This window comes from Aspergillus welwitschiae (genome assembly GCF_003344945.1).
Source record: "Aspergillus welwitschiae strain CBS 139.54b unplaced genomic scaffold BDQ94scaffold_20, whole genome shotgun sequence".
Lineage (NCBI taxonomy): Eukaryota > Fungi > Ascomycota > Eurotiomycetes > Eurotiales > Aspergillaceae > Aspergillus > Aspergillus welwitschiae.
This window is the reverse complement of record NW_020798714.1, coordinates 529239-554582: the sequence shown is the minus strand read 5'-3', so window position 1 is coordinate 554582 and position 25344 is coordinate 529239. Positions and strand designations below refer to the sequence as shown.

At 52.4% G+C, this 25344-nt stretch overlaps 9 protein-coding genes across 9 annotated transcripts; 5 read left to right on the top strand and 4 right to left on the bottom strand.

The window, feature by feature from the left end:
- Positions 1-1937: 1937 nt before the first annotated feature.
- BDQ94DRAFT_145735 (uncharacterized protein) lies at positions 1938-3045 on the top strand. The gene is made up of 2 exons (XM_026766698.1): positions 1938-2407; positions 2468-3045. Exon 2 carries the CDS (start codon positions 2652-2654, stop codon positions 3024-3026), a length of 375 nt encoding a protein of 124 aa, XP_026625282.1. The 5' UTR covers positions 1938-2407; positions 2468-2651; the 3' UTR covers positions 3027-3045.
- A 55-nt stretch (positions 3046-3100) lies between these two features.
- On the top strand, positions 3101-3682 carry BDQ94DRAFT_51342 (uncharacterized protein). The gene has a single exon (XM_026775947.1). The coding sequence runs from the start codon at positions 3214-3216 to the stop codon at positions 3553-3555; it is 342 nt and encodes a 113-aa protein (XP_026625281.1). The 5' UTR covers positions 3101-3213; the 3' UTR covers positions 3556-3682.
- Positions 3683-4079: 397 nt separating this feature from the next.
- On the top strand, positions 4080-4628 carry BDQ94DRAFT_51391 (uncharacterized protein). The gene is made up of 2 exons (XM_026775950.1): positions 4080-4181; positions 4285-4628. Exons 1-2 carry the CDS (start codon positions 4166-4168, stop codon positions 4494-4496), a joined length of 228 nt encoding a protein of 75 aa, XP_026625280.1. The 5' UTR covers positions 4080-4165; the 3' UTR covers positions 4497-4628.
- Positions 4594-5666, bottom strand: BDQ94DRAFT_51360 (uncharacterized protein). Its single transcript, XM_026775949.1, has 3 exons — positions 5396-5666; positions 4941-5312; positions 4594-4888 (listed from the first exon to the last, which is right to left on the bottom strand). Exons 1-3 carry the CDS (start codon positions 5513-5515, stop codon positions 4727-4729), a joined length of 654 nt encoding a protein of 217 aa, XP_026625279.1. The 5' UTR covers positions 5516-5666; the 3' UTR covers positions 4594-4726.
- Positions 5667-7067, bottom strand: BDQ94DRAFT_51359 (putative alcohol dehydrogenase). The gene is made up of 2 exons (XM_026775948.1): positions 6175-7067; positions 5667-6114 (listed from the first exon to the last, which is right to left on the bottom strand). The coding sequence occupies exons 1-2, from the start codon at positions 6982-6984 to the stop codon at positions 5818-5820; spliced, it is 1107 nt and encodes a 368-aa protein (XP_026625278.1). The 5' UTR covers positions 6985-7067; the 3' UTR covers positions 5667-5817.
- Positions 7068-10072: 3005 nt separating this feature from the next.
- Positions 10073-16856, top strand: BDQ94DRAFT_171498 (uncharacterized protein; the record flags this gene model as incomplete). The annotated part of the gene is made up of 6 exons (XM_026771790.1): positions 10073-10170; positions 10301-10733; positions 10831-14626; positions 14676-14970; positions 15276-16115; positions 16220-16856. 6 exons carry the CDS (start codon positions 10073-10075, stop codon positions 16854-16856), a joined length of 6099 nt encoding a protein of 2032 aa, XP_026625277.1.
- Positions 16857-16957: 101 nt separating this feature from the next.
- Positions 16958-19227, bottom strand: BDQ94DRAFT_51314 (H(+)-transporting V1 sector ATPase subunit B). The gene is made up of 9 exons (XM_026775946.1): positions 18946-19227; positions 18775-18859; positions 18689-18708; positions 18572-18607; positions 18357-18518; positions 17990-18306; positions 17668-17942; positions 17403-17621; positions 16958-17354 (listed from the first exon to the last, which is right to left on the bottom strand). The coding sequence occupies exons 1-9, from the start codon at positions 19042-19044 to the stop codon at positions 17044-17046; spliced, it is 1524 nt and encodes a 507-aa protein (XP_026625276.1). The 5' UTR covers positions 19045-19227; the 3' UTR covers positions 16958-17043.
- Positions 19228-19857: 630 nt separating this feature from the next.
- BDQ94DRAFT_145712 (tyrosine--tRNA ligase TYS1) lies at positions 19858-21800 on the top strand. The gene is made up of 6 exons (XM_026766697.1): positions 19858-20138; positions 20227-20265; positions 20334-20791; positions 20848-20914; positions 20973-21214; positions 21277-21800. Exons 1-6 carry the CDS (start codon positions 20018-20020, stop codon positions 21511-21513), a joined length of 1164 nt encoding a protein of 387 aa, XP_026625275.1. The 5' UTR covers positions 19858-20017; the 3' UTR covers positions 21514-21800.
- A 16-nt stretch (positions 21801-21816) lies between these two features.
- On the bottom strand, positions 21817-24631 carry BDQ94DRAFT_179969 (universal stress protein family domain protein). The gene is made up of 4 exons (XM_026773518.1): positions 23237-24631; positions 22432-23180; positions 22321-22382; positions 21817-22260 (listed from the first exon to the last, which is right to left on the bottom strand). The coding sequence occupies exons 1-4, from the start codon at positions 24414-24416 to the stop codon at positions 22095-22097; spliced, it is 2157 nt and encodes a 718-aa protein (XP_026625274.1). The 5' UTR covers positions 24417-24631; the 3' UTR covers positions 21817-22094.
- Positions 24632-25344: the final 713 nt, after the last annotated feature.

Sequence of the window (25344 nt, the reverse complement as noted above, 5' to 3'; positions counted from 1 at the left end):
GCGTGTCAGCTAAAGTGATGAATAGCTGGAAGGCGTCCAATTCCCGGCCGGCTCTTGGCATCCACCGGGCACCACGACAAATGGCAGTCTACGCTTTCTCAGAGCAGTCAAATTAAACGTGCTCTAGCTGATTCTAGTCGCGCCTTAGTTGTCCCTGATATATGTTATGCTGCCAATCTAACGGCCAGCATGCCGTCATTGGTACTTCTCGAGTGGATGATGCTCCATCCATAGCACACCACTGTCATCACAGGATCTCAAGACCCCAGTACGGAGCCCCGAAGGAACACACACACACACACACACGACCTGCCACCCTCTCACGAGGCAACAAGCAAAGACGCATGGAGTTTAAATTTTCATCTGCAAGAGACAGCCTTGGATTGGATCGTCCTTGCATCCTCCCGTCTAGTCTAAACCTTGGTTTCCTGTGTGTCGATAATCAATCTACCCGGAGAATCATGACTTGACGTAGACCGGTCCAGGTACACCAGTCGAGAGTTTACAACCCTTACTCGGACATGGCTATCATCCATCCACCCATCGCCCCTTGATACAGATAATCAAAAAAGAAAGAAAAATAAAAAAACCTCACATTGATGCTAGGGTTATCCCACAAACCCTGATATCGGAAATTAAAATGCGCCAGTAAGTACTTCATTGAATGCTGGCATACCCACCAGAACCACCCGGATCATTTCTTTCATCCGACTTCATTTCAAGCTGCACGGGATACGCCATATGGGAGGTTAGGAGTAGCAGACAGGAAGAAAGGTAGCACAGAACGAGGGACGTCAAAATTTGCATGCAATAACAGGTCTTAGACTATTCGCGCCGTGCATACACAGCAAGTAAGTAGAGTACGGCCCACCCAGAGCGGACGGACAGATAGACGGTAAGAAGGTTTTTTTTTGATCGGCACGTTTTGGTTGGGGACGAGCGGGATGTTGATCATGGTGGCTGGTTATGGTTATCTACACAAAGACAAACACAGCAAACTGAATACCAGTACGGAGTACAACGTAGTAACTAGATATATCTAATTTTAATATTGCTTTGATTTATTTTACTTTATATTTTCCCACTTGTTTCACCTGTCTTATTTCTTTATCCGCAAGTTTACGAAGTAGTGCACTAGCTAAGCAATTAGACAAGTAAATCAGGCAGGGAGGAGACCATTTCCCTTAGTAGTCAAGTCTCTACCCATCTAGATAGATACTTACTAGTCAGTTCACTTGTCACCTTACTTGACTTTCCAGCTAGTCAATCAGTTAGCAAGGATTGGCTTGGCCTGTTTGTCTGTTTCTCCTCAGCCAGCCGCACTTTTATCCTCCCTCCATGATCCATCCAAATCCAGCCAAGATAGTCATTAAGCTAGTTATAGTATAGTAGCGCGGTAGTTGTCTCATCCAAAATAAAAAAGAAAAAATAAAAATTAGAACTAACTAAAAACCAAGCAAATATTACCCAAGAGTTTAAGACTTAGATAGTGAGGAGTAAAAGAAATGCCGACCCAAGCCCCCACAACAAACACAACTAAACAAAACCGCCCGCCCGTCAATCCATTTCCCATCCAGGCGCAACCCGAACCCTAATTGCAAACCGTAGTATGTCTCACCTGTAGTCAGGTCAGGCTCACTCTAGTTGGCTGGTTGGGTTGGGTGTCGGTCTGCGTTAGTTTTTTTTTTATTTTGCCCGGTTATTTTTATTTCTCACTTAGTTGGTTTTTTGGGTCGACTTTTTTTCTCACTTCAATTCTTGTTTAGTTTTTTGGGGCTTCTTTCTGGATGCTAAATTAAGCATGTGCTATTATAGTCAGTCGGTACCGAAGTAACTAACTACTAAGTGAGTAGACCGCTTTTACGGGTTTTGGCGGGGTTTGGAGAGTTACTATGTATGAGTATTCTGCTAATAGCTGCTGCTGCTGGATATCCAGTGTAAGATTTTACTATTGCCAGACAAATATTCCCCAGTTAGTAACTTCAATTGGGTATAATTATGGACAATAACATCACATCATATCACATGTGATTTTACTATCCAATTGCCCATCCCAGCTTCAAACCAATAAGCCACACATCTAATCATCCTATTATCTCCCATCTATACCATCTATTAATCAAGCTATCTACTATGCTCGTTATTCTTCACGACCTATGCATAAACTCCCTAACCAAGCAAGTACAGCCGTTGCCCCATTGTGGCTGTGCACTGCCCTACCAAGCTAACTTCTCCCACATCAACCAGTAAAGACCACCACCAACCATCTATCACAAAAGTAAATCAGGGGCTCGTTAAAAAGCGGGAGAGATGTGAAACAAGTCAACCTAAAAGTAGCCTGAATAGACCAGACACCAGGACTGGATTTGAACTTTACTCAACTAGGTCAATACCATAGTTATGTGTGGTATGTAGAGAAGAGACCCAAAGCCTCGGGACGAGCAGTGTGGAACTAACTCCATCGTAGATGGACAGAGCGTCAACGGCGTTCTCCGTACATACCCAGTAATAATCTCGTGGGAATTGTATAGATGGTCTATAAGGGGTGAGTGATGTGCATGGTTTGCGAGTAAGTAGGGTGGATAGTATGGATATACCGTAGTAAGTTGCTATGTCTGATACGGAGTATACTATACCAACCAGACCAAACCATGGAAGATACTAAACTTAGTCGACTATACCATTCAGCAACTATGGTATGTGCTGAGTTAAAAGAAAAGTGGCGTATGCCTCAGCTTGAAACATCTGCGCCACTTCACTCACCCCGTTATCGGAAGTTACTATTATGTTATGGGATGGGGATGGGGGGTTTCCGTGCCCGTTATTCCATCGTGCACCGAGACGGGATTCTTACTCCTAGAGGAAGGGCCGACAGGGCTGCTTTGTTAGTAGCGTTGCAAAGTCTCCATCCATGTCTGGGGCTGTTTGTCTGTGTCACACGAGGCTCAGTCGGGACGGATGCGGTGCACGGGCGAGATAGTAGCCATTTAAGTGGTTGGACTTTAGTTGACAGGTTTGGGTATTAAGGTGGTTAGTAAGGTTTGGATAGGTAAATTTCACTTCCTCGTGGGATTGTACTATGTTTGAGGGTAAATCCTGGGTGGCGTTTAGCTCTACTAGTAGTACTATATCCATGTTCATTGTGGGTTCAAAATATATATCATGCTCTGTCGGGGAAATGCAAATGCCGCTTAGTAAACTCTCAGACCATGAATGAAATCAGTATATTTCGCGCTGGGCTATTTTCTGGTACATATTTCTACCTACTTGATTCTAGATCCCTATCACATAGTCTGGTGGTGGTGCTGGTGGCGGCTATTCTGCCCCATAGTGCAGCCTCTATCGTATATAGCCTTTATTATCAGGCTGTATGGTGAGACATGTGATCCATTTGGGAGATTGCTCATTTTCTTTCATCACGAACTTACCATCGAGCTGAACATCTCAACAGAAGTGGGATACATCCCACATACCCAGTTTCGTAAAGCACGCTGCAGCTCATCCATACTCCAGCGTATAACCCCCCTAAGACCAGAGGATCACCAATCCCCATAGACCCATAACTCCCTGTTAGCAGACTAGTACTTAGGTATGTGCACTACAGGCAGTAGGCACGCCCTACCCTGAAACTATGCCATAGAGTCAATCATGTTTATCCCCCTATTCACCACCCCACTATCAACTGAACAAATTTCTGGAATTTACTCGGAACCAGAGTGACGACGACTACACCTACAGCACCACCTCTAAGGATTAGCCACCAATCGTGTGCCTCTCCATTTCCGACCTGGCACCATCACTAGCGAGTGATGATCACCGAAGGATGGATGGGCATGGGGATGGGGAGATCCAAACGAGGCCCCGATCCCGTGTCCAATCGACACGATCATCCTGTAGGAAAGGAGGGCGGGGAGGGGGAAGAGAAAATCTTGAGAAAAATCCTAGTCCAGCATCAATGCGCTAGTTCGCACCTGACTGACTCGGTCAGCTGATCCCGGTCATCTTTGCTTTGCTAGTTTTTGCTGGGCTTCTAGTCATCCCCGTCTCAGCCCATCCTTCGACGTCAGTCAGTCAGTCAGTGATTTGTGCTCACGCACAAGCGTATAGCCCACAGTCATTCTATCTACTACATGGTCGCCGTTATGAATGGAGGGGAGGAGGGGTCATGCATTGTGACGCAGGTGTGTGTCTTATCAGCCTAATGGTGAGATAGCTGGGGGTCATCCTTAACCCTGTTTCTTCGGATCCGGGAGCTAACAACGTGCAATGGTGGCGCTTTCGCAGTGATATACGGTCTAGTGGACATCGTCCTGGAATTTCCGACGTCGCGCTGCATGGTCGAAGCCTATCCTGCATCCGCACGGCGTACGCAATCCAACCAACCCATAGCCTATGCAGGTCCTCTCCGTGGTCGAAAATACCAGAAACATGGCCAGTCAGAGTCGCAGCCGGGCCTTTCATGCTGGGACGGCGGATTTACTGGCTTTGAGAACTAGCCAGGGAATGATTGGATTGTCTATGGGTCGTTGCCAGAAATAGGATCGGTAGCAACACCAGATGGTCATCCCGGTTTTGGTAGCATGTCTCACTCAACCCGCTACGGCTGCTGCAAGCCTGTGGGACTTGACCGAGCTTTCATTCAGTGCTATCTACTCGGAGATGACTACCAGAAAGCAAGACAGTCCCTGAAATGAGAAATCTCTTTCGTTCGCCCACGGGAACAATATCAGAATATTTCGGCGCTCTCCTCCACAGACCGACTATAGCATAGGGGAAACAGCGCCCCCCAAAATCGATACATGCCCCAATGATTCTCCTTTTCTGAAACTAGTCTTCGAGCAAATGTGCATTCCGTCCGAAAAGCATTCGTACTGCGCAGGTGGACAATCTGCTGACATCAGAGCCCGGTCTGCTAAATCCCGACGGGATTGACCACTCACCTCGTCGTATCTCTGTAGAGCCGAGTAGTACTGCACCGAGAGCCCAAAATTCTTTCTCAGTATCGGCTTTCTGATCCTCCTCGCAGCCGTGGCCAATATGCGTGACTGTCTCTCGCGGCTCAAATGGATGTGATCACCGACAGCAACCCCTCCTGGTAACTTCCAATTCTGTCGCTCGTAGACAACTTCAACCAACCGGGTCAGCGTGTCAGCCTGCCATGTGGTCAGAAGCTCATTATGAAACGCCTTAACGTGGCGCTGAAGCTTCGACAAGTCGGACTTGAGTCGGAATACATTGGAGCGTAGCGTGCTCATTTTATAGTCCAGGTTCTGATTGCTGGCCTTCAACGACTCAAGAGCCGAGGTGTATCTCTGGGTAGACGTTAGCACTGGTGCCTGCAGACACGTTCTATACCCCTGCTGCCTGTTATGTGAACGTTCTAGAGCTGACACACCGAAAGTGACGACAGTTTTGCCCTTCCTAGTATACCATTCTCTTTCGAAGACGACAACTGAATCTGCGACCGATAAAAGGACATCCCAGGTCCGTATAGGGTGAGAATGTCGACATCCATATCGCCGAGTCAAGTTTGATGCGCTATCTAAACAAACAATGAGGGTTCAACTATCCTTGAATATAAAACGATAAACGTGCAGGTGGCCTAAAGGCTAGGGAGGGATTGTGATGAATTTCAGAGGCTTCTGGAGTCAACTCAGAGGGCTGCGACATGGAGGCAAACGGATCACCTGGCGCAGGGAAGGTGCGACTACACGCTCAGGCTGCTATGGCAAGTACTGCTTTATCGTGTCCATTTATTCCTTCGGAACACACACACACCAGCATGGAAGAAAGCTAACATCGGCATTGATATCTACATCACAGCTTGCTTCCAGAGGTCTTGCCGAACTCAATAACTAGCTTCCCGAATTGCTTCCCGTCCTTCATATCCTGGAAAATCTCATCGATCGCAGGAATGTCCTCCAGATCAGTCTGCAGAATCCGCGAGATGACTGGATGGATCTTGTGCGTCTTGATGAACTCGACCATCTCCCTGAACTCCCTGCGCGAGCCCATCGTACAGCCCCGGACATCAATATTCTTCAGAACAGCCTTCATGGAGAACGGCATCTGCGGTGCGACCGTCATGCCATACACACAAAGAGCACCACCAGGCTATTCCAGTTAGATCATCCACACTACTCATATAGCAAAAGAGGGGAAAGGTTTGCTCACCTTAAGCAACTTGACGGCCTTATCCACCGAATCTCCTCCAGCCCCGTCAATAATCGCATCGAAAGCCACTTTCCCTGTAGGCAATAACTCCAACAATTTCTGCTCCCACTTCTCCTGCTTGTAATTCACACCTCCCTTAGCCCCCAGCTCAATTGCTTTCCGGATTTTCTCCTCACTCGAGCTCGTCACATAGACATCCACGCCCCTAGCTACGGCAAGCTTGAGCGCCATCAATGCCACGCCACCTCCAATCCCGGTCACCAGGACTGCAGCTCCCTTGCTCGAGTTCCTCTCTCCAGCCTTGACCACCAGCGCTCTCCACGCCGTCAAGCCAGTGAGCGGAAATGACGCTGCCTCTGCATCCGATAAATGGTCGGGTACCTCCTCCAGCTCCCCCTCATCGACGGCGAGATACTCCTGCATCGTCCCCTTGTTGTACGACTTTGTCCCGCCCAGGATTCTGTACCCTTTAGGATCCTCCGGTCCATCCGGAGAATCCTTCCACCCTACTCCTGGGTTGATGACCACCCGCTTCCCGATCCAGCGTTGCGGATCGCGCACTCCTTCACCGGCGGCTATCACGGTTCCCGTACCGTCGGCACCCATGGGAACGTCGAAGGTGACGCCCGGATAGAGGTGTTGGCGAAGGAACACATCGCGATGGTTTAGTGATGTAGCTGTGAGCTTTACTAGAACCTCGCTGCCTTGAGGTACAGGCTGGGGAAGGGTCTTCACAGCGAGGGGGTAGTAGACTTGACCCGGCTTGCCGGGTTTACCATCAATGGGGTTGAGGAAGATGGCTTTTGACATGCTGGGGTAGTTTCTTGAGTTATGTACTAAATAATATGTGTATTAGATACGAAGACGGAGATCATAAGGTGAGTAAAGGTAAATTGAGATGAAGAAAAGATGATGGAGCATGCATGCACTTATCGGTTCGGTTCGGCGTGCGGGGATGAGGTGAGCTGTCTGGGCCGTTATCGGTTGCCGAGGATGTGCGTCGCAGGAGACAAAGTTGCTTGCGGTGAAGATCTACGCAGCATATGATATTGACCAGATTTATCTTTAGGATAGGAACACTTAGGTTTGAGTTAGACTTTGTTGGTTCTTACATAGTACAACTCAATTGTTACTTGTAATTGACGTTCCAAAACGATATTCAACAGTAATATTACTATATATTTGAGCCTCGGCTGAGGGGACTGAAATACTACCAGCATTGAACAATGATTATAATATATATCTACTTGGCACCAGAACACAAGTAGTAAACAACAACGACCATTGCAAAAAGTATCAATCTTCACAAGCATTGGCAATAGATTTCATCACAATTTGCATCTACCACGCAATTCAACTACCTTCAAACCAACTGGAGATTTGCTACCCCTACGTGATGCCATGATCCCACTCTACCATACACAAGCCTAGCTTTGCCGGCAATGTCATATGCAATTACTGATTACAAGTTAGATTGAGAATGCATCCAAATGCATTAAATCTACTATAAATAGGCCATAGTACTTTCCGTGACTATAATATGAGGTGTGTATATTGCTGTGTTGCCTCCGAGGAGGGTGAAGAGGGGGCAGAGCCATTGATCATTATGCATGGGGTTCCGGGAGTAAAGGAAATATACCTATCGCTAAAAGGCCATTCAAGTAGGATAGACATACTCGCTATGAAAGACGAGAAGGTATTGCAGATGGTCTGCTGCGAGCTGCTGTTGCCCTGTTAGATCCGTGTTCAGACTGAGCGGAGACGATGGTATAGAGACTGTGTCTGAACTTATATTTTCAGATTTGTTAGATTTGTGAGGTGTAGTCCTTCTAGAATTATGGAGAGATAGATGAGCGCGAGATGCTTGTCTGTGTATCTTGGCAAGGGGGGCCATTGTGGGATATATTGGATGCTGTCTTGTCAAGGGTAGTCGATGGCAGCTAGGTCATGCATAGATGCATGGATCTGAAGCTCCTTCTTTGGCCTTGACATAAAAGCATTGCTAATGAATAGCCAATTATACTATAACTTGTTAGGTCAATAACGGAACGGTGCGGCTCTGTGCCCGCCGATCTTATTGGGTTTTCTGTTTGCAACCGTGTGATTCTGACCGCAGGGCTGCTACTTTTTGGATATTATATCCTTGCTCTGTGAGAGCGCCGTGAATGGCAGTTGACAGATCAGCATTCTGTCTGGAGGAATGGTAAACTGCGGGAGATTGTTCGCGTTCGTCTGGAATGCGCAACGGCTCTACCCCTACAGAGTATGTGTTCGCGCGACTGCAGTTCACCTGACTTCTGCATTGATCACCCTCAATGTTAATAATGAAGGCATCCTTGATCGAGCATCAAGCAGTCAATAGATTGTGAGGGCAATGGATGGCACGGGAATAGAACCAAACCACAGGCATCATCCATGTAGATCCCGGATGGAAGGTGGTACGAGAAGCCGATAGCCGCGCAAACATGTCTGTATCCAGCACTGCAAGCAAATCAGATTGTTGCAGATCGAGGATTGTATTGTTGTGTTGATGTTGAGTAAAGGTGCGATGGGATACATGCCTCAGGCTGCGGCGTGGAGGTTGGGGTACGGTACGGATGGAAGTCACTGGTAAGTCACTGGCAACCTACTTTAGTATGTGGGTGTACCTGGCATGTACGTCGGCTGTATGGTATGTATGGAGCTGGTATGGAAGGTTGTTCTTCAGAGTGACGACACTGACTTTCTCCCACACAATTCATTGATGGTGCCTTACATTTTGCAGAGTTGAATTACCTGTCTTTCTGCAATGGTATACGAAGGAAAGAGAAGGCAGGGGAGTGGAAGCTGGCTAACCACACTAAATAGCCCGACCTCCAAAAAATTTTGACATTCTAAAAATACCCGGGGGGGAGAGCTTCCTCTCCATCCTAATGAAATTTCTCTGACGTTGAGTTGAAGCGACACGTCGAGAGAAACCAAAGCGTTTGCGGCCAAACCACCAGTGACGGTCTCGGCGTGGCAGTAGCCCGTCGTAGGTTTGTCTGGGGATGTTATGGCCACGCACCGTCCCGGAAATGCACCATCAAACTCCAGGTTTGGGGGAATCTTGGGATAACTGGAGATAGTCGGGTCAAATCTGACCTGTCACCTGTAGACTGAAATTAATTGCGATGGGCAGCTTACACCACATGTAAGGCTGAGGATGAGCTATCTATCTATACCCGACCTCTCTGGAAGCTTTCCTGCGAAAAAAAGAGAACAGAAACCAGGCCTCAATTTGTGCGGCAGTTTCACAACCAGTGTGGGCTGAGGTAATAATAATAATAAACCAATTGCGGTCGCACAAGGCGATCTGGCGGTACGACCAAAAAGCGCGAAAACGAAGTCTAGTACGGAAAAAAAAAACAACGAAAACAGTCACTTCGTGACGTTCGTCACGACCCGTACGGTGGTAATTCCACGGCCACCAGCTAATTCGCCGCAAGCCTCTTCATTTTTCTTGACCTGCCAGGAACTCTCGATCCTTTCGATCTTCTGATCTCGACTCTGGATCGTCTAGCGTTCTTGTTTTCGACCTCGACTCTCAATCCGCCCCCGGCTTCTTTCCAGATCTCTATCTCAAAGACACAAAGGTGCGTTCTACTGTTCCCCCACGAATAGTCTGCTTTCCTCCACCTTGCTGTCTGCCTCTCTCCCCCTCGCTGATCCGTTCTCCTCACCAGCTCTACGGACTGCTGCTGTCTCCAACCCACCCTTCCACATCTCCCCCAGAAAAATGTTCGCATCGCTCCTTTTAGTTTTGCAATCCACGAACTTACCTTAACTTTTTCTAGATTCTCGTCTCCCCCGAACTTCTTCTTCTTTCGTAACTGGACCGGCATTCTTATCGTCCGTCGCCCAGCTACCGACCTTCATAATGCCCACGCCACTTCCGTCTAGTTTTGCCTCGGCCGCCGCTGGCAACACCCACGACTCCTCGAACAGGAGAGGGGATGGTTCTGCCGGTGGAGAATGGTACGCAATGCTCTTTTGACTGGTTCTATGCGGTACACTCGCTGCTTTGGCCGCCGTCCTCTTAGTCTTTTCCAGCGGTTTTGCGTGGTGGAGTTGAACTGACAACTCATCCTCAACGGGGGACATGCAGGTCTCGAACTCGCATGAATGGAGCAACACAGACTTTCCGCCGTCCGTCCGTTGCGACAAACCCTTCTCATAACCGGGATGCCAGCCAACCCACGTCGGCTACCACTCCCACCGTGGGCACCTACACTCCTCCGCATATGTCCTCGACCTACCAGTCCAGTGCACTCCGCAACGGAGCAGCTACCGACACGCGTTATTCAAAGGATCAGCTACTTAGTCTCTACAAAACCCAACGAGAGTCGGGCGTACTGGGGAAGAACGTTGCAGATTACTTCGTAGCTGACTGGAATCCCCACGAGACGTCACCCGTCAACGGCGCCTGGGGGAAACGGGAAGACTCGAAGGATAACCCCTCCGGCCCGGAAGTGTGCTGGGATCATGGGGGCCAGGTCGAGCCGTTGGGCCTGGTAGATATGACGGATGATGAGAAAGAGGTTTGTCTCTTTGCTTACCCCGCCTTGCTTGTTGCTTGAGCGTGTTTCTGCTTTAAAACTTTTTTTCTTTCTTGGGAGCCGTGCTGAAGGAGCGCAGTTATTTACTCTCTCCGTCAACTCCCCCCTTAAGCCGCCACCGACGAACGCTTCGAAAGAGAACGCTGGCACCGGTACTGGTGGACGCAAGCTGTCTATCTCCCAAGGCCATATGAATAATTTCAACACCGCATCTCCCAGTGCTGGGCGCCCCGGCCCCAGACGCCGGGAGACGGGCGACTCGACCGGAAATCCCATGTCTCCCACCACCAGCGGCTCTCGCTTTTTCCGTGACGAACCGAACACCTCCACCCCGCCCCCATCCCTTTTGCGCCGCAAGACCGATTTCCGAGATACCTCTTCCGCCGCCCGATGGGAGGAGAAAGAGAAAGAAAACGTGGCTCGAGACGCAAACGCCGAAACTGCCTCTCCTTTTGGTTCTTTGAAGCGGAGTTCGACCAATCCTTTGAGCGCGGCACCGGGCGCCTCGAATTCTCCTTGGGGATCTGCGTCGCAAAGTGCCAACTTTTCACCCATGGGAGCGTTTGGTGCGTTTTCTCTGGGCACGGCTACTACCCCGACAACCGAAAAGAAGGCTGGGTTTGGTAGTCTCCGCGGAGAGAGCCGTTTGAAGGGGCTGTTTTCGAAGGATAGCTCTGAGGACATTTCGGCCTCTATCAAGGAGAAGTCGTCCCTTAGTAGCTTGGAACGCCTGGGCGAGACGGAGGGCGAGAAGCGCGCTCAGTCGCCTTGGGGAGAGCCCGTGAAGACGCGTACTGGCCGCAGCGAGACCAACCCCTTCTCGGAGGAGCCTCGCAGTGGAAGTGCCGCGCTTGGCGGGTCTCAGGAAATCAGCACTCCCTCTCAGCCTGCGGACCAGCTTGGGTTCTCGGCTTTCGGCATGACCTCTAGCATCCCTGGATTCAGGGAATTGATGCAGAGCCATGAGAACTCTCGTAACCCTACTCCGAGTCTGTTGCAGGGACATGAACCCACCAGCCCGACCAACACGAACCCATATCAGAGCCCTCACGGCGACCGGGGTGGTGGCGACGATGACGTGGAGACTGATGGCTCCGACATTCAGAACTCCACGCATCCCGGCATCACTGGTCTTCGTGATACCTCGTCCGCGTTTGGTTCTATCCGACGGGTAGGATCGGGCATCGACTTGCCTTCCATCGATCGCAGCCAGACGTCTAGTGCCGCCGGCAACCGCAGCTTCTCCAGCCTGGGTGGGCTGGGAGGTCTGTCGTCGCTGGGTGGTGCGGCCGGATGGCCTACCAGCGCTGCTGTGGGTACTCCTACGCGGGAACGCTCGGCCTTTGCTGGTGGATTTGGTGATCCCATCTTCGGCACGATGGGTGATTTGCAGTCCCCAAGCCTGTCGACCCTGGGCGGCAGCGGTTTGTTCAGCCCCCATGCCGGCATTTCTGGCACGGGCAGTCTGGGCCGCTCCAGCAAGTTGGGTTCTCTGTTCCCAGCCGCGATGCAGGAGCAAATGCAAGGTGAGCAGGGACGGTCGGATCTGGCCGCTCTGGACGAGGCCGCTCGCCAACCTGGTAAGAACACCGACGTGCCTGAGTATGAGCAGGTCCTAATGCACCAATTAGACGCCCAACAGGATAAGCCGGGCCAGACGAGCCAACCCGCAACTACCTCGGCTTCGCAAACCCCCGTGTCTGCGGTGGGCTCCATTCCTACGTCGATGGCACCCGATGCACCCCCAACCAGCCAGACGCCTGGCCAAGCTGGAGCTCCTGGCTCTGTGCCTCCTGCCCAACAGCGGACCATGGTGATGCCGGATCGGATGCGTTGGATCTACCGCGACCCGCAAGGCAACATCCAGGGTCCCTGGACTGGACTGGAGATGCACGACTGGTTCAAGGCAGGTTTCTTTAGTCCTGACCTGCAGATCAAGAAGCTCGAGGACCCCGAATTTGAACCCCTTGCCCAGCTGGTGCGACGCATCGGCAACTCGCGCGAACCCTTCCTGGTGCCTCAGATCGGCATTCCCCACGGTCCCGACCCCAGCCCTGGTCCCTGGACTGGGAACACTACCGGCACGGCTCAGCCTCCGTTCCCCGGCAGCTTCCCCAGCTTTGGTACCACCTTGACCGCTGAACAGCAGAATGCGTTGGAACGTCGGAAGCAGGAGGAGCAGTATTTGATGGCACGTCAGAAGGAACACCTCGCTCAGCAGCAAGCGCTGATGAAGCAAATGCAGTTCCAGGGTGTCCCCCACACGATGCACCCGCACCAGCTGCAGCATCACTCCAGTGCCCACAGCCTCCACAGCCAACCCAGTTTTGGCAGCATCGCCTCGCCAGTCGGCTTCCAGCCCTCTCCCATCCAAGCCCCGATGCAGCAACCCCAGTCTGTTGCGGGCTTCTTCGATGCCGCAGGACCGGTGAGAGCAAACCCACTGCCCAACATTGGTCCCCAGATGCTCGGCACTGAACTGGGCACTCCCCAGGATCAGCTTCCCGCCCTCCTCGACCGCTTGAACGTGAACCGTCCAGACCCTTTCGCATTCGGCACCCCCGGCTCTTTTGCGGCTCGCCAGCCTGACAGTCTGTTTCATCAGCAGCAGGTTGCCAGCATGCTCCAGGACCGTGCTCGTTTGCAACAGGAACAGGAACAGTTTGACAGCGCCCAGGGTGACAACCTCTTCGACCAGCAGGCACGGGAAGAGCGCCTCCGCCAATTCCACGCTCTGAGAGCTCAGGAGGGTGAGTTGGGCCTTCGGACTGCCGAGGGTCTGCCCACGCACCCGGCCACAGTTCCCCAGCCGACTGAGCCCGAGGAAGTCGAGCCGGTGGCTGAGGCTGAGGAGCCTGCCCTGACGTTGTCGCAGCAGGTGCAAAAGGCCGCGTCTGCTCAGCGCAAGCAGCAGGAACAGTTGGAGCAACAAGAACAGCTTGAGCGCGAGCAGCAGGAGCAGCAAACTTCCGATGTCGGTGAGGCCGCCTGGACTGCCAAGGGAGACAGTGCCATGCCCCAGCCCTTCCCTCCGCCGCCCTCTGCCTCGCCGCTCCCGGCCCCGGCTGCTCAGCGCAACCGTCAGAATGTTGCTGAGTCTCTGGCTGCCAACTCGCGTTCCCAGACCCAGACTCCCGTGGAGGCGCCGACCACTTCGATCGCGCCTTGGGCAAAGGAAGCCAATGAGGTGCCCAAGGGTCCTTCTCTGAAGGAGATCCAGGAGGCCGAGGCCCGCAGCGCTGCGCAAAAGGAGGAGTTGGCGGCTGCTGCACGCCGTGCCCAGCTGCTGGCCGAGCAGGAGCGTCTCAGCCAAGTCCAGGCCCAGGCACCTGGCCTCCCGTCGACGGCTAACTGGGCCAGCGCTGGTTCTCCCGCTACACCTACATCTTCAGGCTCAGTTTGGAACAACAAGGGTCAGGCTGCTCCCTCTGGCGCCGCTAAGAAGACTCTTGCACAGATTCAGAAGGAAGAGGAGGCCCGTAAGCAGCGTCTGGCCGCTGCCGCCGCTGCTGCTCAGAGTGCGGCTGCCAGCCCCCCGACCGCACCATCCTCAACTGGAAAGCGGTATGCGGATCTTGCCAGCAAGGCTCCAGCGGCGTCTCCGGTCCCTGCCAGCGCCAGCACGTCGGGTGCCTGGACGACTGTCGGAGCGGGCGGCAAGCCCAAGCCCCCGCCGGCTGCTCCCGCCGGGCCTCGCTCGACCAGCAGCGCAACTCCGGTGGCAGTTTCTCCCGTGAAGCCGAAACCGGCGACTGTCGCGACTCCCCGGGCGGTTGCTGTCGCTACGCCTCCGGCCAACCCTAACCGCGCCGTGGAGGAGTTCACCAAGTGGGCCAAGCTTGCTTTGGGCAAGGGGCTGAACAGCAACATCAATGGTAAGTACCAGCAAATGGTAGAGGCTTGAATACAGCTAATGCATAGTAGTGGACGACTTTGTACAGCAGCTGCTTTTCCTGCCTGCGGAGGCGGAGATCATCTCGGACTCGGTGTACGCCAACTCGCAGACGCTGGACGGCCGGCGATTCGCGGAGGAGTTCATCCGCCGGCGTAAGCTTGCCGACAAGGGCATCGTGGACCCCGTGGCGGCGAGTGCTTTTGCAGAGAAGAACGCGGGCGGATGGAGTGAAGTGGCCAAGAAGGGATCTTCGAACGCGCATCGCGAGGAGGACAACGGAAACGCAGCGTTCAAGGTGGTTGCGCCCCGCAAGAAGGGCAAGCGGTAGATGCATTGCAGTGGGACGATTGCAGTAGATGATGATTGCAGATGAACGATGATGGCAGACGACTAAGATGTTTGGATTTAGAAGCGGAGCCACACATTGGCTATTGTGTATGTCAAATCGTTGATGTAACATAACAGCGTTTCTGGCAGAGTCAGATTTAACTTATCTTGTGTATCTTATCGGAGCTCCTACGGACGTAAGATTAAAACGGGATATAGTTCTAATTATAACCAGTAACTTTGTACTCCGTAGTTATTGTGACTCATGAGGGGTAACAACATACTTCCTCCTCTTTAAATAGTGCTTATCTTCACTTGTTCCTCGATCTCTCCCTTTCTCTCTCAATTTACATCCATCTACTTCATACATCCAACTCATCAACAACACCACCATCATGGCCACCCCAATTCCCTACGGCGCTCCCATGCGCCAACACTTCTGCCTCGACCCCAACTGGAAGAACCTCAACCACGGCAAGCACCCCCCATGTCCCATTCCCATCCCCTCAAACCCTCAAGCCTCCTATTAATGATACCCCAGGATCCTTCGGCACCTACCCCCTCCGGGTCCAAACCGCCCTCCGCGCCCACCAAAGCACCGCAGAATCGCACCCGGACCTCTTCATCCGGCGCCTCTGCCCCTCCCAAACCCAACACTCCCTCAAGTTACTCTCCACCCTCCTGCACGCGCCAGAATCCTCTCTCGCGTTCGTCAAAAACGCCACCACGGGCGTTAACACCGTCCTGCACAACATCCCCTTCACATCCAACGATGTGATCATCTACTTCGACACCATCTACGGAGCAATCGAGTACGGGCTTCTTGCCCTGCAGGAACGGACCGGCGTGAAACTCAGGAAGGTGGAGTATACGCTTCCGATATCTCATGGGGAGATAGTGAAGCGGTTTAGGGATGTAGTGGAGAAGGTGAGGGAAGAGGAAGGGGGAGGGTTGAACGTTAAGGCAGCGGTGTTTGATATGGTGGTTAGTGTTCCTGCGATCCGGTTCCCGTTTGAGGCGTTGGTGAGGGAATGTAAGGAGTTGGGGGTGTTGAGTGTGGTTGATGGTGCGCATGGGGTGGGTATGTTGGATTTGGATTTGGAAGCCTTGGGGGTCGATTTTTTGACGAGTAATTTGCATAAGTATGCCCCCCTTCCCCCCCTTTTTCCTTCTTTTGTCTCATCCCATTTGGATGTATATGTGTGTGTATGTGTGTGTGTGGTATTGATATGTGGTGTTGTTGCAGGTGGCTCTACATCCCCCGCGGCTGCGCCGTGCTCTACGTCGCGCCTCAACATCAACATCTCATGCGCACGACGTCGCCCACTTCCTGGGGATATATATCCTCCGCTGCGGCGGAGGAAGCGCGTACAAATGGCATTACTGCGTCTGCGTTCAGGAATCTGTTTCAGTCGACGGCTACGAATGACGACACGCCGTATTTGTGTGTGCCTGAGGCGTTGAAGTTCCGGGAGGAGGTGTGTGGTGGGGAGAAGGCGATTTATGAGTACTTGGAGAGGTTGGCGAATGAGGCGGCGGATGTGGTGGCGGGGGTGCTGGGGACGGAGGTGTTGAGGGATGAGGAGGGGTTGTTGACCAGGTGTGCGATGACGAATGTGAGGTTGCCGTTGAAGGTTGGTGATGGTGGTGATGGTGATGGGCGTACGGTGGTGGAGAAGGAGGCGGTGGGGAAGGTGACGGAGTGGTTTCGTAATGTTCTCATGGATGACTATAAGACGTTTGTGCCGGTGTTTGAGTACAAGGGGTGGTTGTGGATGAGGTTGTCGGCACAGGTGTATTTGGATAAGAGTGATTTTGAGTGGTTGGGAGGTGTGTTGAAGGAGTGTTGTGAGAGGGTGGGGAGGGAGGTTCTTCAGAAGTAGTAGATAGGAGAACATGGATTGGTCGAGCTAAGCTTGAGAAAGTATGTTGTGACTGCTAAGAATGGAATTTATAGATATACAACTACGGACATGTATATGCAGCATCTGGCAAGCAATAACCACAGGAAATAAGTTGCTGGCTCACTCGGTATGAACATGACTAAACCCAAATACACGGCTCCATAGCTTATGTCTCGATCAGATCGGCCGTCTCGCCCTGGGTCTGCTCCGAAACCGTGTTGTCCCGGGTGTCCTTGTTGGCAATCTTGCGCGCCGACCGCGCATAGAACTCGTCCAACACCCGCTTGGGGATACGGTTCAGCAGATCCTTGGGGTAGATGCGCAGCAGGTTCCAGGCAATGTCCAGCGACTCGAAGATGGTGCGCGACTCGTACGGCGACTGGCTGATGAAAGTGCGTTCGAACTTGTCGAGGAACTCCAGGGACAGCTTGTCCTCGGAAGACAGAGCCTCCTCACCAACGACAGCTTTCATGGCGGCTGTTTCAAGTTAGTATGTGCGAATGCTGATACGAGAAGGGGACTGACCGGCATCACGTCCAATGGCGTACTTGGCGTACAGCTGGTTGGACACTTCAGAGTGATCCTTACGAGTACGTCCAGTACCAATGGCAGACTTCATCAGACGAGACAGGGAAGGAAGCACGTTAATCGGGGGGTAGACACCCTTGTTGTGCAGCTGACGGTCGATGAAGATCTGTCCCTCCGTAATGTAACCCGTCAGATCGGGAATGGGGTGGGTGATATCTATATTCGTTAGCTGACGGACCAACCCTCTAAGGAAGAGTCATACCATCGTTGGGCATGGTCAGAATGGGAATCTGAGTGATGGATCCGTTACGGCCCTCCACACGTCCGGCACGCTCGTAGATGGTCGACAAGTCAGTGTACATGTAACCGGGGTAACCACGACGACCTGGCACTTCTTCACGAGCGGCAGAGACCTCACGAAGAGCATCACAGTAGGCGGACAGATCAGTCATGATGACCAGGACGTGCTTCTCCAGCTGGTAGGCGTAGTACTCTGCGGTAGTCAAGGCAAGACGGGGGGTAATGATACGTTCGATCCTAAGGAAAATCAGTCACTCCCTTCATCCAAATGGCGTAGCACATACGTAGGGTCGTTGGCCAAGTTCAGGAACAGTGTGACACGCTCCATACTGCCGTTCTCCTCAAAGTCGCGAGTGAAGAAACGGGCCGTTTCCATGTTCACACCCATGGCAGCGAAGACGATGGAGAAGTTCTCTTCGTGTCCGTCGTGGACGTCCTTGGTAGGACGCTTCACCAGACCAGCCTGACGACAAATCTGGGCGGCAATTTCGTTGTGAGGGAGACCGGCAGCGGAGAAGATGGGGATCTTCTGTCCACGAGCAATGGAGTTCATGGTATCGATGGCAGAGATACCGGTGGAGATCATCTCCTCAGGGTACACCTTCGATCTTATCAGCACAGCCGCATCCAGCGCAGTCACCATATACATACACGAGAGTAGGGGTTGATAGGTTGACCGTTGATATCCAGGTAATCCTCCGCCAGGACCTTGGGGCCCTTGTCGATTGCGCGACCGGAACCGTCGAAGACACGACCCAGCATGTCTTCGGATACACCCAGCTTCAAGCTGTGACCGGTGAACTCAACTTTCGTCTGGCAAGGTCAGCTGCCGTATCCATAAGTGACCAGAGTTCCTGAATAAATACCTTCTTGACATCGATACCCGAAGTTCCTTCGAAGACCTAGTATGATCGCATCCAATGTTAACGCTCCGTACGATAAGCCATATCACTAGCACACCATAGCTGCTATGTAACTCGTACCTGAACGATCGCCCTGTTTCCTGTACCAGAGATATTATATTAGCTATCTGAACGAAGCCGCTGTCGCATGCGATGCTGGGACATACCGCGAGCTTCGAGGACCTGACCCGACCGCTCGGTTCCATCGGGGAGAGTGAGGGACACGATTTCATTGTAACGGGGGAATTTGACCTAAAAGGGATCCTTGTAAGCTGGCTATTTGTATGTAGGCTGGTCCGTTGTTGGGAACAGCGGCGCAACAATGCAGGTTGACGTACGTTATCGAGGAAGACCAGTGGGCCGTTGATACCTCCGATGGTGTTGTAACGGATGCGAGGCTTGACGCTGGTCATCCGGGGATCAACAAAGTCGGCCATGGTGAAAGATGCAGCAGCAGCAGAAGCAGCAAGCGCGCACAGAAAGAGACCGAGGAGACGGGGGGAGGAGGTTGAGGGGAGAGACAGGGCAGCAGCAGCAGCAGCTCCTTAGTCGAGGCCGAGTGTCGACGTATGCTTTGGCTGCTCCACGCCGCCGCACGGGCGGTGACCAGCCACGTGATGCTACACTAGAGTAGTCCACCTCCTGCCGAGCTAGTTACAAAGCATTATCAACTCTTTGAGGCAGAGGGGCTTATGCTACTTTATAGACCTATAGTTAGTTATGTTGATTTTATACCTCGGATAAACTGTGGATATGTTATCCCTGCTATATTGATGATATTATACTCCTCTAACTGCACATGAGATGGACACTGAGCTGGGGACAGCTAAAAGAGCCATTACATATCAGTATTTTGGCTTGCTCCCTATTTCCTTACATATACTAAGGACTGAAAATGTGATCCCAGTTGAGTGCCTTTGAATGTTGAATCGTCAATGACTACACGCACAGCTGTTGATATGCTGCATCTTACCCCATACTTGGATCTCCAGCGTCCACCGTCTTTCCTGTTCCTTATCTTATCGCATGTACTGCCGTTGAATTACATAATCACTTACACCGGCCATTCTGACGTGGCACAAATACGGTATCAGTATGTATCCTTCGGAGATACCATTATCGTAAGATTGATAGTTAAAATACATAATGTCTGGATATTGTTTAGAAGGCTTTTTAACGTATGATCTACATTAATGGTAACAGGGTCTATACTAAATGTAAGTTTAGGAACAATTCCGAGCCTATTCCGAGCCAGTCTTTCAAACCGCCGGAAGAACAGTTGATCCCGGGCTAAGTTTGACAGTTTTGATTGAATTATCGCCCGGCGATTTGACTCACCAGGAACAGTTTATACCCCGCCTCCGAGATTCAACCCCTCTCCTTTACATTCTTTCCAATCCTCACAAAAACATGACCAACTTGACCGCGGACGAGAGGCTTGCCCTCATCACCGAGAACCTCCAGGAGGTTCTCAACAAGGACATCATTGAGACCATCCTGGCCGAGGGACGGAGCCCAAAGATCTACTGGGGTACTTAACTTTTTTTTTCTCCCCTCCCGCACGAGATCCCTCTCATTAAAGCGGTACAACTAACATGATGATCTTCACAATGCGACAGGTACTAGCCCGACTGGAAAGCCTCACTGCGGATACCTGGGTACGAATTTCCCCCCCGAAAACAAACGTGGCCAATTATCACAACTTACTAACGGTAATGCTCGATAGTGCCCGCCGTAAAGATCGCCCAGTTCCTCGCCGCCGGCGCGGAGATGACCATTCTGATCGCCGATCTGCACGCCAACCTGGATTCCCTGAAGTCGACCTTCGAGATCGTCGAGCACCGCGCGAAATACTATGAATACACCATTACCGCTCTGCTGCAGGCCGTCGGTGTCTCGACCGAAAAACTGCGCTTCGTTCGCGGCAGCTCTTACCAGAAGAACGCTGACTACGTGATGGACGTCTACCGACTGTCCTCCGTGGTTTCGGAGCACGATGCGAAGCGCGCCGGTGCTGAGATTGTCAAGCAGTCCAACAATGGTCCCCTGAGTGGTCTCTTGTACCCCCTCCTGCAGGTCCTCGACGAGCAGTACCTGGATGTGGACGCTCAGTTCGGTGGTCTTGACCAGCGCAAGCTGTTCGCCGCGTCGACCGAGTGGCACCCCAAGCTTGGCTACAAGAAGGTAAGCATTACCATAGTCATTGCTAAGACACGAACTCAGACTTACACACTTCTCAGCGCGCGCATCTCTGCAACGCCATGGTCCCCGGTCTCTCCGGTGGCAAGATGAGCTCCAGTGAAGAAGGTAACATCCCACACACCCTCTTCCCTATACCCTAACGGACTCGACTAACAACCACCAGACAGCAAGATCGACCTCCTCGAATCTGTCGACAGCATCAAGAAGAAGATCCGCAAAGCGCAGGCCGCTCCCAAGGAGATCGACAACAACGGTATCCTCGCCTTCGTCCAGTACGTCCTGTTGCCGGTGTCCGCCCTGAAGACTGGCAAGCCGGAGTTCCGCGTCCCCCGTGATCGCGACGGCCTGGAGCCTCTGGTGTACACCGACATCGAGAAGATGCACGAAGACTACAAGAACGACATTGTACGATAGCCCCCTCCCCATCGCCCATAGTATCCACATTAATACTAATATACTCTGTACAGCTCTCCCCCCAAATCCTCAAGCCCGCCGTCGCCGACGCCATCGTCGAGCTTACCGCCCCCATCCGCGCCGCCTTCGACGCCAACCCCGACTGGCAGGAAGTCACGCTGAAGGCTTACCCGCCTCCGGCCCCGAAGCAGAAGAAGGAGAAGAAGCAGAAGGACAAGGGGTCTCGTCACCCTGGTGCCGCTAAGGAGGAGACTCCCAAGGAGGAGACCCCTAAGCCGGCTGAGCAATAGACGTTAAACTGCATCGTTTTAAGACTACCTAAATAGTTATGGACTTTTTTCTCTTTGCGTGTCTGATATACAATTGCATGTGAGCAGCAGCGAATTAGCTAGAATTGGACCTTTGAATTTTATTTCATGCGGGTTTTTGGTTGCTATCTTGCTATTTAGGTGGCGTTATCTTACTACGCTTCTGTAAGTATTGGCAGGGATATAGAACGCATTGTTTTGGTAATTACTTTACTGTGTTGGTGTCATTACCTGCACTGTATACTCGTAAACGGTATGACGAAACCAACCCAACAAGGTATGAAGGTAGAAAAGCATCTTCCATAGTGATAATAGACCCATCCTCATTAATTGATTTAAGCTAATGTCATCGTAATCCGGCCGTCATGAGAAATATAAAATCAAATCGTAATCATACATGTTAAGAAGTGAATAAGGAAGACCACCACCACACTGGAACAATCACATTTCGACCGTAAGATATGCGCCGACCGCCATGATATGACCAGACCTGTTAAGGTATCGTAGAAAAGCTAAGAATATGAAAGGGAAAAAGAAAAAAAGGGGGGGAGAAGGCTAGCATTCTAGTCCACCTTGGCAAGAGCCAGTTTCTTTGGAGTGGTTAAGTTGTTGGAGAGGCGGACGTTGGTCTTCTTGTTCTTGGTCTGCTTCTTGAGCTTCTTGCGCGCAACCATTACCGGAACGGATGAGTGCATGACCAGGTAGTTGGAGAAGGAACCGAGGAGGACGCTGTGATAGCGGATATGTCAGTCAGTGTCTGTTTGTGTTAGTGGTTGGAAACCTGCTTACCCCTTGAGTGCGCTGCGGCCTCTGGCTCCAACGATGACCAGGGTGGGGTCGAGTCCATCGATCTGACGCCAGTTAGTAATTTGAAGCATGAAGAGCGAGGAGGACACGTACAGCTTCAGTGATCATGTGTTTAGGGCTCTTGCAGTGGATCGCCTCAACAGCTACGCGGACCTGAAGCAACGTCTTGCGCAGGAGCCGAACACAGGTCTGGGAGATAACCTCGACTGCGTGGACACGTTCCGACTCGGCCTTGGACATGCCGCGAGCATCCACCGAGCTCGGCTTGCTGTCCGTTCCGAGACGGCCGAACAATGCGCGAGGAAGGTGTGAGTTTGAATCGTTCTGCGCCTTTTCAGCAGTCTCTGCAGTCTGTGACCCAACGACCGCCGCCGCATCCTGGATAGCTTTGGCACCGTCACCAATCTGCACTGAAGCAGGCGTGGCGGTCTCATCGTGCATAGCGCAGACAGCAAACATGGTGTCACCGTCCCGGAGAATAGTCCCTATGGTCCACTCCAACGCATACACAGATTCCTCGCTCAGATCAGTGGCGACAAGGTATTTGCGTTGCCGTCGCCGGCTGCTCTCAGTCTCTTCCTGTGCCTCAGCGTAGTCTCCGCGGATGATCGTCCGGATGGACCGATGCTGGACTGTGCTGTCAATGGATGACATCTGGATCCCCAGCTTCTGGGCTCGCTTGATATCGGACAGCTCTGCTTCATCTTCGGAGCCAAACGGAGTATTGGTGGCCGAGGCCGAGTCAAAGCTGGTCCGTGGATGAACATCAGGCTTCTTTAGCACAGGTCCTTGTTTGGCCGAGTGTATCAATTCCGGCTTCTCCGCTGTATCAGGATTTGGTCCTGTGCATCATTATCAGTAACCGTGATGAGAATAGAAAAAGGGGAACTATACGTACGGAACTCCGGTGCAGTCTTAGTAGTGGTAAGCGGCTTTGGTCCAGTATTAACGGGAACTTCCTGCTCGACGGCCTTCTTCCGGCCACGCTTGACGTCTGAATCGTCCTCATGAACGGCCTCTTCGTCGCTGGAGGTGGATTCGTCGGCATCCTCGTCACTGGTCTCAATTGGATTGTTTTCGCTGTCAAAACGATCCTTCTCCAGTCGCTCCTCGCCTGGGGCCGACGATTTGGCTTCAGGCTCGGGAGACCCGGGGCGGGAATCCGAATTAGTAGGCTCCTTAGCCGCAGGTGCCATTGGGATGATCTCCTTTTTAGTGGTCACCACAGGTTGTTTCACCGGATCGGCGACCGGTCCACGCGTATTGGGATTCAGCCAGCGGCGCTTAGGAGAGCTAGAGCGAGCCGGTCTGAGAGAAGAAACACGAGAGTCGAGAGAAGTTCCGCGCGTAGCATTGCTGCGGCTAGAGTCCCTGCCTCTGACGAAACTTGGGAACCCGACTTTCAGATCCAGCCCTGACATCACCGCGGCCATGCTCGGCAGCCGATTGGATGGTTTCTCCTGAGGTTGAGCAGTCCGTCTGGCCGCATTGCGGTTGGCGACGCTGGGCGGCATATTTGTCGACAAATCCCAGCGGATGCTGGGTCCAGACTTATGTTCTGGCTTATTTTGCTGCTGGTTGCTGGTGCCGTTGCTGTTGTTGTCTCCCGGCTTTTCTTTGTCGCCTGACGCCAAGTCGGTGGATCGGGTGGGGGAGACTGACCCGTCGGATTGGACGGACCCTTTTCTCTGTGCAGAGGGCAAAGGGGGAGCGACAGAGGACGTAGTGGCGCGAGGAGTTGGGGGAGCAGTTGTCGCGGTGGCGGGCGATGGATTGAAGGTTGTTGCAGTTGTGGTAGCAGTAGCGGATGAGCGGCGAGGGGGTGAAGGCAGTGGAGAATGAGAGGAGGAATAGAGTGAATGATGTCGGACAGAAGAAGGGGGAGTCACGCCCACGCCAATACCGGCGATGGAGCCATGCCGCGGGGGTAAGAAGCCGGGACTCGGTGAGATGTCCAGCAAGCTCCGGCGCCGAGACGTCGAGGGCGCCTCGCCCATCTCTTCCAGCAACTCCCGTCGCTCTTCTTCCAGGGCCGTCTCCAGCGACATGTGGGCGGGCTTTCTGCTATAGTACGGCATGGTGGGCTGTGGGGTACGGCCTCGCGCTTGTCTTTGGCTTTGCGCGGGCGGGTTCCAAACACTAACCGTGGACTAAATTATTAATGTGAATCAGTTGACGAACCTAGCTAGCTTGCCAGCTTCTGCCAGTGCCCGGCTTTGGAATGTGGAGAGAGAGGGGGGAAATAGTCATAAGCTGATTCCGAGCTTTGTCCCCAGGTCCTGTCCCGCTTTTAGAACCAGGTTTCTCTTTCTTTCATTAAGGTTGCTGTTCCCTGCAAGAGAGCTTCTTACGTTGTGTGCTTTCTAGTTATAGTTATAGACCCAGCTGAGGTTCAAGTAGAATCCTGAGGGGCACGCGACAGTGATGGAGCTGGATGGAGACCGGAACTCCACGTGCGCAACGGCTGCAACTCAACGGCGATCCTCGCTCAGTGCTTGTCTACCTCGGATGATGCCGAAGAGAGGAGAAGGGCTGGCGTCTGGCCAGCAAGCCGACGGAGATGAGAAACAGCTCGGATGTCTCCGTAGATGGTGAACAGCTGTGAAGAGAAATGAAGAAGGATAGACAGCATCACCCAGCTGTGGGGGGAGGATGAAGAAGAGGAAGAAGAAGGAGGAAGGCAAGACGACCAAGTTGGAACAAGCCAAGGCGTCCAAAGCTCGGCATGGCGGGGTATCACGAACAAGAGGCGAGCAAGCTGGCTGATCCTTATAAAGCAACGAAGCACGATCAATCACGGTGACCAGGTGGTGCAAGGTGCCACCAACCGGTGATGAGCATCCCTTGCATTGGCCCTCCCCCAGGGCTTGATGCTGGCGATCATCCTGGGGGGAGGATCGGTTGGCTGTTAGTCTCACACTTGCACTCCTGCCTGGATGCAGCTGGAATGCGAACCCATCGATTCTTCACCAATCGAGGTGGAGCTGTGTACGCGGGATGCAGTAG

Bases quoted from the DNA above. Each gene is read 5' to 3' on its own strand.
- BDQ94DRAFT_145735 (XM_026766698.1), top strand. From the start codon at position 2,652: ATGGAAGATACTAAACTTAGTCGACTATACCATTCAGCAACTATGGTA.
- BDQ94DRAFT_51342 (XM_026775947.1), top strand. From the start codon at position 3,214: ATGAAATCAGTATATTTCGCGCTGGGCTATTTTCTGGTACATATTTCT.
- BDQ94DRAFT_51360 (XM_026775949.1), bottom strand. From the start codon at position 5,515: ATGGATGTCGACATTCTCACCCTATACGGACCTGGGATGTCCTTTTAT. The intron at 5,313-5,395 runs GTGTGTCAGCTC...ACGTCTACCCAG, and splicing joins CAAAACTGTCGTCACTTTCG to AGATACACCTCGGCTCTTGA. The intron at 4,889-4,940 runs GTGAGTGGTCAA...TGATGTCAGCAG, and splicing joins CTCTACAGAGATACGACGAG to ATTGTCCACCTGCGCAGTAC.
- BDQ94DRAFT_51359 (XM_026775948.1), bottom strand. From the start codon at position 6,984: ATGTCAAAAGCCATCTTCCTCAACCCCATTGATGGTAAACCCGGCAAG. The intron at 6,115-6,174 runs GTGAGCAAACCT...TAACTGGAATAG, and splicing joins AGGCCGTCAAGTTGCTTAAG to CCTGGTGGTGCTCTTTGTGT.
- BDQ94DRAFT_51314 (XM_026775946.1), bottom strand. From the start codon at position 19,044: ATGGCCGACTTTGTTGATCCCCGGATGACCAGCGTCAAGCCTCGCATC. The intron at 17,622-17,667 runs GTATGACTCTTC...TAACGAATATAG, and splicing joins TCTGACCATGCCCAACGATG to ATATCACCCACCCCATTCCC. The intron at 17,355-17,402 runs GTCAGTCCCCTT...AACTTGAAACAG, and splicing joins CGCCATTGGACGTGATGCCG to CCGCCATGAAAGCTGTCGTT.
- BDQ94DRAFT_145712 (XM_026766697.1), top strand. From the start codon at position 20,018: ATGACCAACTTGACCGCGGACGAGAGGCTTGCCCTCATCACCGAGAAC. The intron at 20,266-20,333 runs GTACGAATTTCC...AATGCTCGATAG, and splicing joins GCCTCACTGCGGATACCTGG to TGCCCGCCGTAAAGATCGCC. The intron at 20,792-20,847 runs GTAAGCATTACC...CACACTTCTCAG, and splicing joins CCAAGCTTGGCTACAAGAAG to CGCGCGCATCTCTGCAACGC.
- BDQ94DRAFT_179969 (XM_026773518.1), bottom strand. From the start codon at position 24,416: ATGCCGTACTATAGCAGAAAGCCCGCCCACATGTCGCTGGAGACGGCC. The intron at 22,383-22,431 runs GTACGTGTCCTC...AACTGGCGTCAG, and splicing joins AACACATGATCACTGAAGCT to ATCGATGGACTCGACCCCAC. The intron at 22,261-22,320 runs GTAAGCAGGTTT...CCGCTATCACAG, and splicing joins GGCCGCAGCGCACTCAAGGG to CGTCCTCCTCGGTTCCTTCT.